Source organism: Pinus tabuliformis, chromosome 6 (genome assembly GCF_031772625.1).
Source record: "Pinus tabuliformis cultivar Carrire ecotype Pingquan chromosome 6, CPIR1, whole genome shotgun sequence".
Taxonomy (NCBI): Eukaryota; Viridiplantae; Streptophyta; class Pinopsida; order Pinales; family Pinaceae; genus Pinus; species Pinus tabuliformis.
In genome coordinates this window covers 1,341,599,333-1,341,611,076 of record NC_142292.1, presented here as the reverse complement: position 1 = coordinate 1,341,611,076, position 11,744 = coordinate 1,341,599,333, and the positions used below count along the sequence as shown (strand labels likewise).

At 33.3% G+C, this 11,744-nt stretch overlaps 1 protein-coding gene across 1 annotated transcript in view; it reads left to right on the top strand.

Moving 5' to 3' along the window:
- The first annotated feature begins 326 nt into the window (after nt 1-326).
- LOC149263557 (uncharacterized) overlaps nt 327-11,744 on the top strand; it is a 174,923-nt gene continuing 163,505 nt past the window's right edge. The window contains exon 1 of the mRNA XM_089389009.1: nt 327-401. Within this exon, the coding sequence (XP_089245135.1) occupies nt 327-401 (75 nt within the window). The remainder of the gene's footprint in view (nt 402-11,744) is intronic.

Here is an 11,744-nt window from a genome sequence, read left to right as displayed (position 1 = left end):
TGAGGTAACCAATTCCCCATCTGGCTCCGAAGACGAGGCTATTTAGTCATTTTTCTCTGGAGTTAAGCGCTCTGCAACCTGCATGTTTGGTTGCTCTTGAGTTAAGCGCTCTGCAACCTGCATGTTTGGTTGCTCTTGAGTTAAGCGCTCTGCAACTTGCATGTTTGGTTTCCATGGCGTAAAAAAGTTAAGTTCACTGGAGATTGTCTCCTTTGCAAATACACCGAGTATGTTGACTGTTGTATATTTTGAAGAGATTAGGCTTCCTGCTTTTTCCCTCATTGACGGTTATATCTATATAGAAGCCCTAATTTGTTGCACTGTCAATGCAGGTGGTTCTTACAGGTTTCGGCCTTGCATCCACAGGTGAAGGAAAGGCTATGGTCAACTTCCTTCCTCAGGTAATTGTTGGAAACCATTTTCTCTGGAAACAGTATCGAATCCTTTGCAAGAGAAAGGAAATTGATAAATGCTTATGGAATTTAATTACAGAGTCTTGTTTCACTCACTTAGGCGTGCATTGTGACCCCAACACCACTCTACAGGTACTATATTGTTACAGGCGTGTTTTTCTTTGCTTCCTTAACTGTCTCTGCTGGAATTCTCTAAATCACCTCTTAAATCTGATGGCAGGTTAAGTATCGCCCAGCAATTCCTTTTCTCAACAATTCAGAACTTATGAATTTTGTCTTCCGTGCACCTCCAAGGCTAATTCCTCCCAACGAAAGATAATAGGAACTTGATGCTGCGCTGTTTTGAATAAAAGGAGTTGAACTGACAGCAGCCGCGCCCTTGAAAGTAGCAGTGTGACCTATAAACAAAGGGCTGCCTCGGGAAGGATAATCATTAAAAGACGTGAGGCAGTAAGCAAACTTATCACCTCCTACTGAACCAAGCTGTGTAATTAAAGATAAGTCACCTCGTCTGAAGCCTACCATTCCACCTGTTTGGCCGAAGTGGCCTTCATTGTTTACGCCGCAAGTAATTTCTAATTTCGTTTGATCTCTAATTTTGGGGATCGAAGTCCAGTTAAAGTAATACATACGTTTAGAAGTCGTTTCGTTTGCTCTCTAGTTTTGGAGATCCAAGTCTACTCCAATACATATATTTATTATTACAATTAATAAACCTTGATTAAAAACCGTGATGGTCCGCATATTATATATATATATATATATATATATATATATATATATATATATATATATATATATATATATATTTCATAAATTGCCTCATAGAATCCCTTAAACCCTAACCTATACGCATGCTACGCACGCTTCTTCATGTCTTTCTTGCCTCCCACCCACAGTAGGGGGAGAAGAACTACACTTAACTCTGCTAACGATATAATGCGTTTTATAAAATTTATGTTTAAAAACATTTGTTAGCTGCAGTTTGAATAATGTAATGTGTTATTGTTAGATTTATATTTTACTTAAAAAATAGAATTTAGTACTTTAATATTTATTTTATTTAAAAATATTTTTATGTGAAAAAATATTAATTAAAAAATATTTAGCCTCTATCTTTTGTTTATAAAATTTATGTTATTATATATATAAAATATAATATAATATAGATATATATTCTATTTTATTAGGAAAAAGTTTTATTAAAAGATATGTGTGAAATATTTTATTTTATTTTGTTGTTTTTTATTTTAATATTATAAAAGTCCAATTTTAATTTTTGCTATCTATTTTATAAGAAGAGAATGTGATCCACAAGAATGTGAGACTTTTTAAGTATATTATTTTTTAATATATTTGATTTTCATATGGCTTACCACATTTCAGAAATTTTGAATATTATTTAAAATTTAATATCAATTTAAATTAAAATATCTTACAAAAACGATTTTCATAATTATTGTAGGAGAAAAATAGTTGCTAAATAAATAGGTAAGTAATATCATAACATTTTTATTTAAAATTAACATTATACTCTTAAAATTTAGATTCATTTAACATTCAAATCAATATTAAGATAGTTTCATATTTAAATATTGTAATATCTGTTATATTAATTAAAACTAACGATATAAAGATCTCTGATATTTATGATAATCTTAAAATGCAATTAAATCTATATTCTATATTTAAATAAATAATACTTTAATATTATAAATAATATTTAAATGATAATTTATTAGACGATTGATCATCTAACTAAAATTTATATATGAATTAGTTTACTTATTACAACTAATTATAAAATCACAAAACTAATAAATTTATAATTTATGTTTTCTTGTTATTATACTTATATTCTTTTAATATACTATTAAGTTAAAGTCACCTTTTTATAACCACAATTAAGTCTCACACATACCTTTAAATTATTTTAAACTATTAATTACCATTATATAGCTTTACATATTTTATTATCATTTATTTAATAGTTAAATGTAAATTTATTCTTTATATCAATGACCAATCTATCAATAGATATTTATATATAATAAAGATAATATTACAACATATCTATAACATATTCCATATTTATAGATATTAATTATAAGAGTGAAGATGCAACTTATTTGTAAGTAGTCGATCTCTCTCTCTCTCTCTCTCTCTCTCTCTCGCTATATATATATATATATATATATATATATATATATATATATATATATATATATATATATATATATATATATATATCAAAGAGAAATAAAGATATATATATTTTCTATAAGAGAAAAAAAGCTAATTTTTATTACAAAGAGAAATAGAGATTGATTCAACTTTCTCCAAAGTGTATTAAAAAAAAATCCCTAAACAAATTATTATTTTAGTACATGACCCTATTAAATTTTAAGAAGGAAAAGAAAAAAGTATTTGTTGACATGTTTAAAAAATGATATTCATTCCATTTACTTTTAGAAAACCACACTAGGAAATGAAGAGCCTCCTTGGATAACATGTGTTCATGCTAGTTAAGTTCTATATGCATGTGGAAAAAAGATGTTCATTTAAAAAATCCCTTTCTCACAATATCTCTTTGAGGGTGTGATTAATACTTGGAATATTAGCATCCACTTTCCTATTAGCCTAGTCAATCACAAGCTTGGAGTCATTAAGAACCTATAATTTTTTTAACTTTGAGATGTGTATGTGTGTATAGAAGAGTCCAAAAGGTAGTGAATGTTTCCTTTGTGTTTGTTCTCATCCTAGGATGATATCACATAAGATAATGATGAATTTGGTTAAGGAATAAAACAATTCGTACTCCACATTTTTTAGCATATCTATGGTTGGCAACATCAAATAATTCCTAAGGAATTTGATTGTCTATATTTGGCATGATTGATACAAAAGATCTCTTTATTTTATGGCTCTGAGCGAAATTCTTTACAAATATTTTCAATAATCCCACTAGTAACTTTGAGAGAAACTAGTTTTGCCTAGAATATAAACTAATTACGATCCCAACATATGTGCTAAATAAAAATAACTATAAAATTTGGATAGCATTGAGCTGACAAATTTGTTTCCCATTCTTAAACACATTCTTCTAAATTTCTTTTGTCCCAACTAATAGCAGAATGTTGAGAAATGATACCAAGGAGGTGTTCCTTGTGCTTTATACCTAACCCAGGAAAAATTATAAAGTGCACCCCTTGGAAGTAACTTTTATGAGTTTTTTAAAGTTGTGTCACTTTTCGTTACATTATGAGATTATAAAGTACTTGTTTTTAGTGATAATAACAAATACTACAAAAGTATCTCATTGAATCCACTAAGTTTTTTAGGGTCCTTTTGTAACAGACTTTGGCCTTTCATGATATTATCAATATTCCATTCACAGTCAAGGGTTCAATGAATTTGAAATCATAGAAACAACGTTGTTTACATATAGTCTTGAAATTTTTTCTTATAATTTACCTGCAGAAAGGAAACAAACTCTAGGAGCAGACTCAAATTTGTATGAAAAGTTTTTAGGATGAAACAATAGTGGGAACAAACTTTGATCATCCAAAAAATATAGTGTAGAATCTAAAGGAGAAAACACATGATATCCATTTGCTTGTCTTACAAGGCATCACAAACTATGGGTGCAAAAGAGAGTGTGTTGTTTTTTTGGTCATACAGAATATGGTAGTTATGTTGTTGAAAATTGCTTGACACAAACATCTTTGAACTGGGTAACATATTCAGGCACATAATGCCACTAGTATCAAGGTACATGTAGCTTTGTGGCGGAAAATCATAATCTTCTCCCTTGAACTGGAAAGTTATTAACTTCTACTAATGATAGATTCTTGATTTCACCAAACATTCGATTGAATATTGAAAAATTGCACCATTAAAAAAGAATTGAGGCAAGGAATTTCATTAACTTAATTGTAACATGATGGCCCACAAATTGATGGCTTCTATTTCAGCATCTTATAGTGATGTTACAAGAGGAACAACAATCATTGCTCTCTTAGCAAACTACAGTGTTGTTATAGGGGAAACAACAAATCATTTCTCTGACAACAAACTACAGTGTTGTTACAGGAGAAATAACAAATCATTGTTGTCACCGCAAACTACAGTGTTGTTACAGGAGGAACAACAAATCCTTTTTTTCCATCCATGCAGTCTGTAAAAAAACAGTTTAAAGATCCCTTTGTAACTCCCCAACCAAGGATATTTTTGGAAAATTGCTTGCGAGATACCAAATAGACCCAACTCTGCACAAAACCCATATGCCAGAATTTCGAATTTCGTCTTCCTTTGATCAGAAATTGACTTGCAAATTTGATGACGGTTTCATTTATGAATTTTCTTTCTTCTGTAGGCTTGATAGAGAGTGTTCTCTATTCTCGAATCTATAATGTAATATGACTCTTTCCAATACACAAACTTGGATGCAAAAGTACTGGATTAGAGGATTAACTAAAATATAATTCTCCAGGTTCTCATTTAAATGTAAATCATAGAGAAAATACAGTGCAGGAATTCCTCATTCAACACAAAGATTTAAAGACCAAATCAATTTCAATCTTATGGTTCACAAACCTCACAAACATGTATGCAAATAATTTTCTCACACACAGTTACGAATTCGATTTGTTGGCACAAAAAGCAACTGGTTTAAGAAATGTTTTTCAATTAACTTCAATCTCACACCAAAACTTCGAGGACCCAAAAATGTTCCTCCTCTCTCCCCAAAAACTAAAAACAACTGTCCAAGAAATAAGTTCATGGATGTAAACCAATTTCCCTTAGCCCTAACTACCTACTACCTATAAAATCATTTCTTTTAGCTAGATATTCCTAACTAATATTAACTAAATATGAAAAACTTTTGAGAAATAAACTTTAAATTTTATAGCCTTGAGATGTCATCAATCATTCAAATTGCTAGGCTCTTGGTCTGACTTTAACAACTTATAATTTTTATGTGCTCGGCCTAATGCACCTGCATCAGACTCCCCAAAAAAGAAAATTTTAAGAGCTCCTGCTCATAAAATCTTCTACAGAATACTTGTTGTATTGTTGCTTCATGCTGTTAGAAAATTATATATTACGGAGCAATGGAACAGATAAAATATTGCAGAAATATAAACCCAGAAAACGCACAAAACAAGATAGACACAGATATACGTGGTTCACCCAGTTTTGGCTACGTCCACCCTAAACATCCAGTCCTTCCTTTCTATTATCCAGCAAAATGAAGAGACACAACCTAAATTGTAGAGGATCTTACAAGATCATATCTTCTTCATTGTCAATTTGTTATATTATCCCCTTGGAAACCTCTCCTTTCTTAGGTGAGCTAGGACCACATCCCCCACTGCAAATTTTACCTCTTGCCTGTGTACATTTTCTCGTTGCTTGTAGCTTTTGCTTTAGTTGCTCGTTCATATCACTCATGGTTGTTGCAAAATCCTCCCCATTAGCACTGCTATGCTCAATATTTCCCAAGTCTCTTAGCTCATAAATTCCCCTCAGATGCATGTCATGCAAGATCTTAAATGGACTATTTCATGTGCTCCTATTTGGTGAGTCATTAGATGCAACCTCAGCCTGGGCTAGCACATGATCCCACTACTTTGGTCAGTCACCTACTAAACTCCTCAACAAAATACCCAAACTCCTATTTACAACCTTTGTTTTCCCATCAGACTGTGGATGATAGAATGAGCTAAAATTTAGCTTAGTGCCAATTTTCTTCCACAAAGTCCTCTGAAAATGTTTGATGAATCTTGTGTCCCTGTTAGATATTATAATTTTTGGCAAACCATGAAACCAAACAATCTCATCAAAAAATAAATTAGCCACATGGGTGGCATCACTAGTTTTTAAACATAGAATGAAATGAGCCATCTTAGTAAATATATCCACAACTACAAGGATTGAATCATTACCTCATTGAGTTGTCAGTAAACCCAGAACTAATTTCATACTCACTGAATCCCAAGGTCTGTTGGGAATGGGTAATGGCATGTATAGTCCAACATTTTGACTTCTCCCTTTCTCATGATGACATACCGTGCACTTACTCATGTACCTTTGTACATCTGCCTTCATCTTAGGCCAAAAATAGAAGTGACTCAGCTTCCCAAGTGTTTTCTCAACACCAAAGTGTCCAACCAATCTTCCATTATGCTTTTCTTGGACCAAGTTTTCCCTCATTGAGCAATTGAGAATACATAGCTCATTGTTCTTGAATAATAGCCCATCCTACAACATAAACTCTCTCCATGGATTGTTGTCCCTATTGACTGGATTTTTGCATGATGCAAAAGCTTCTTTAAAATTAGCACCAATGTCATATAAGTCCTGCAAATAATCAAAGCCTAAAATTTGTTTTTGACTTTCCTGCATGATTAAGGATCTCCTACTCAAGGCATCGACAACCTTATTTTCCTTCCCACTAATGTGCTTCAAAATAAAAGTGAAATTTTGAAGAAACTCCACCAACTTTACATGTTTATTATTTAACTTATGTTGTTGCATAATGTATTGTAAGGCAAAATTATCCTAGAACAAACTCGTTAGTCATCAAGTAATGCCTCCAATGCTTCAAATCTTGAACCATCACATAAAATTCTTTATCATAGGAAGAATATTTATGTTTTGACTCATTTAAATTCTCACTGAAATATGTAATGTGCTTATCTTCTTTGCTCAATATAGCTCCAATGGCTGTCCCACTACCATCACATCTCACTTGAAAGGGATGATTAAAGTCTGGCAACTTTAACACCAACTTCTCAATGACCTTCTTCTTCAATAGTTGATTTTTTTTTTGTTATTAGTTGTTGGTGTTGTTGTCTAATAAAATAGTTGCCTATTCTTCTTTATGGTGTCAATGATAGGTGTACAAATGCCACTAAAATTCCTAATAAATTTTCGGTAGAAGCTGGCTAAGACATGAAAACTTCTCACCTCAAAAATATTCTTAGGTGAGAGCCAAATCTCCAATTTCCTTTATCCTTTCTGGTTCCATTTTCAAACCATCCTTGGAAATAAAAAAACCCAAGTATACAAGGTCACTCTTCATAAAAGAACACGTCTTCATGTTAATCAATAGATTTTCTTACTACAAGCTCTCTAAAACATACTTAAAATGTCCTAAGTTCTCTTCTTTAGTTTGACTGATTATTTAAAATGTCATCCAAGTAAACAATGACAAACTTACCAATGAACTCCTTCAAGACTTGGTTCATCACCCACGTAAAGGTATTGGGTGCATTTCACAAGCCAAATGGCATGATCATCCACTCGTACAAGCCTTCATTGGTCTTGAAAGTTGTCTTCCACTCATCTCCTTCTCTGATGTGAATTTGATGATAACCACTTTTAAGGTCAACCTTTGAGAAGTAAGTTTCTCCACCCAACAATCCATCATATCATCCATCCATGGTAATGGAAACCTGTAACGAATGGTGATATTTTTGATTGCTCTAGAGTCAGTGCACATTCTCCATTCTCCACCCTTCTTTGGACTTAGTACTATAGGTATGACACACAGACTCAAACTTTCTCTTATTAATCTTTTGTCCAACAATTCTTGGACTTGCTTCCTCACTTTCTCATTCTCTTTGGGTGTCATCTGATATGCAGCCTTGTTTGAAAGACTTGCTCCCGGTATCAAGTCTATGTGATAACTGATGCTTCTTTTGGGTGGAAACTCACTTGGAAATTCATCAACTACAATATCATGAAACTCATGCAACAACTCCTGAACTTCAATACGTAAATCTACAATTTCAGTGTGTATAAGTACTACCTTTGGCTTGCAAGTCACTGCATAGTTTACCTCTTCTTCTTCCATCGGCTGTAGAAATTCCTTTCAGCTAAGTAGCAGTGCTTTTGGGTTGCTTGTTTTAGTTGTACCCTCCTCTTTCAATGGTACAAGAGTGTGTTTGATGCCATCATTTTAAAACTTATAACAATTGCTCTCTCCATCATGTGTCACCCTCCTATCAAACTACCATGGGTGACCCAAAAGAATGTGACAAGCATCCATTGGCATTACGTCACATAACACCTTGTCTTTATACTTGCCTATTTGAAAATCAACTTCACTTTGTTCATGCACCAACAATTGGTGTCCTTTTTGCAACCACGATACCTTATAAGGTGTGGGGTGATTAATATTTTTCAATCCCAAATTTTCCACTATTTCTTGGAAACTAGATTATTCGTACTTCCACTGTCAATCACCTTGAATTTGCAGCATTTTCCTTTTGCCTTACACATTGTCTTGAATAAGGATTTCATTTGGACTAGTTTAGCGGTCTCCTTTGCTGGTTTTAATAGGACTTTGTGCGTCATCAACACCTCTCTAGTCTCTGGCACATTCTCTACCTCATGTACTTGTGCCTCTACTACTTCGGTTTGAGCTATGTATGCACCTCAATGTCTTGTATTTTCGTTCTCAGGACATTAAAAAGATCGGTGCCACAATTTATTACATTTATAACACCGGTAGATAGTCTCTCTACCTCTTCCTCTACCTCTACCTCTCTGGTAAGGCCTTCCTCCTCTGTTGCCACTGTCTTTCTCTGATTGCCCTTACTGATTTGAGTTGCCTTCACCATTCTTTTGCACAAGAAACTTTCCTCTTCCATTTGTCTGTGCTTTCCCTTTGGAAAAACCACATCCTCTGCTAGATATTTGCTTCCTAGCTATCTTTTCTTCAACCTTCAAAGCACATTGGTATGCTTCCTCTATTGTCCCTGGAGAAATTATGATGATTTCATCTTGAATATCTAGCCTCAAAACATTGATATACCTTGTTGTCTTTTCCATGGTAACTTCTACATAGCCTGCTCTCGAATTCACCTTGTAAAAATCTTCAGAGTATTCTCTCATTGTCATTATCTTTTGTTTAATATTTTGCATTTGTTTGTAAAGATTTAGCTGGTAATCCTTTGGCAAGAACTTACTCTTCATCTTTACCACCATTCTATCCTAGTTCTTGATCAATGATTTGTCCTTCTTCCTTTTTCAGCCTGTACAATGTTCCACTATAGTGTAGCATGGCCTTTCAGCCTTGTCATAGAAAACTTTACTCTCTTATCCTCGTCAATTTCCTCGTACTCAAAAATACTTTTTCATCTCACTGATATAATCTAGTAGATTCTCATATTTCAAACTGCCATCGTAAATAGAGATTTCAAGCTCTGGCCTTGAACTTGAGCCCAATACTACTCTCAACAACTTAATCTCAACAGCTTCTTTAACATGTGCTACTCCTTCTTCTTCAAGTTCCTCTTCAGCCTCACTAACATCTCCACCTTTAGGATCCCATTGTCTCCCTACTTCCATGGCTTCTAACTAAACTTGCAGCCTCCTTATCTCTTCCTGGAGGTTTGCATTACCCGCAGGTCTACCTCCACGACCTCATACCCTTCCTGCTCCCTTATTCATCTCTATATACTATAGATACCAACAACGTTAAGGCTTTGATAGCACAAATTGATGGTTTCTATCTCAGTAGCTTACAATGTTGTTACAGGAGGAACAACAATCATTGATTTCTCAGCAAACTACAGTGTTGGTATAGGAGGAACAAGAAATCATTACTCTCAGAACCAACTACAGTGTTGTTAAAGGAGGAACAACAAATCATTGCTCTCACAAAAATCTACAGTGTTGTGACAGGAGGAACAACAAATTATTACTCTTATAGAAAACTATAGTGTTGTTATAGGAGGAACAACATATCATTGCTCTCATAGCAAACTACAGTGCTATTACAGGTGTAACAACAAATCAATTTTTTATGGCCACAGAATATGTAAAAAAACATTTTAAATATCCCTTCGTAACTCCCCAACCAAGGATATTTTTGGAAAATCACTCACTAGTTACTAGATAGACCCTGCATTGCACAAAACCCAAATGCCAGAATTTTGAATTTTGTCTTCCTTTTATCAGAAATTGACCCGCAAATTTGATGATGGTTTTCCTTTACGAATTTTCTTTCTTCTATTGGCTTGATATAGAGTGTTATATATTCTTGAATATGTACTATAATATGACTCTTTCCAATAAACAATCTTGGATGCTTTCGTGCTCTCTGAATAACTATGAAATCTTAAGAACTTCCTCATTCCAAGCAACCATGCCTCAGGATCTTCTGGCTTCATCATCCAATGGGTTTTGCTTGCTTTGACAGTGGATTTTATCCTAGCCTAGCCTTGACAGTGGATTACTGAAGGTCATGGATAGGTGGATCACACCTGAAGTGAGAAAACAAAGGGAAATTTAGGGCCGATATATAATCCATTGAATTGGAAATAATTTAACTCATAACAAGAGAGGGATTTTCCTGAAGTTGTAGCTTCTTTCTTCATAGAAATGACATACCTACCACTCTAAACTGTTAGGGTTTTCCCTGAAGATTAAAGATTAAAACCTGAAAAGAATGAAATCAATAGACAAGTTTAATCACTTATTACAGAAGTAAATCCTTAAGATGGGTCTCGCAAAATCAATCTCTGGAATCTTCGAGAGGATTTCTGGAAAATAGCCATGGCACCAGCTACCTTAAGAACCCTAGCATCGAGCTTGAAATATTCATAAATAGAGAAGCACATAATTAATTTGTTCAAGGAACAAGAAAACAAAATGTTGAAGGAAAAATCACTGCAAAAATAATTATTTATGAATTACCTATTGATACAAGTGAACAATGTTAGAAAGGAAGATCCCAAAACTAGTCGAAGTTGTGTTACCACCCAAGTTGTAGAGTCATTCTCTGCAACAGGAAAGGAGCGAATAAGTTGCCAAAGGTGCAAGAGTGACAGGGCAGTTACCATGTAACAACAACCTTTCCACTGGATGTCAATAAAAACCATAACCATCAAAGACGATAGATCTAAACGCACTCTTTCCAACATTTTCACATCACCAAATGGCATATGATCAAATGCCTTCACGAGAGTTTGATTATTTTTTCAATCATAAGGGTTATAACATGTCTTACATACCATAACATGTATTTTATACCACATATGAAACGTATGAGTTAATAAACCAAAGAAATATTAATAATTTGGGTCTCATACTCACGTAGACAAGCCAACCATCTGTATGCAGAGATTGAACATACATATATGCACAGACAGTAAGTATGACTAATATATCAAGTTAATTATGTTTCTTTCCAACAAATGTGAATGGTAAATGTTAATTAAGATATATATATATATATATATATATATATATATATATATATATATATATATATATATATATATATATATATACAATGTTTGGTATGTATAAATAAAT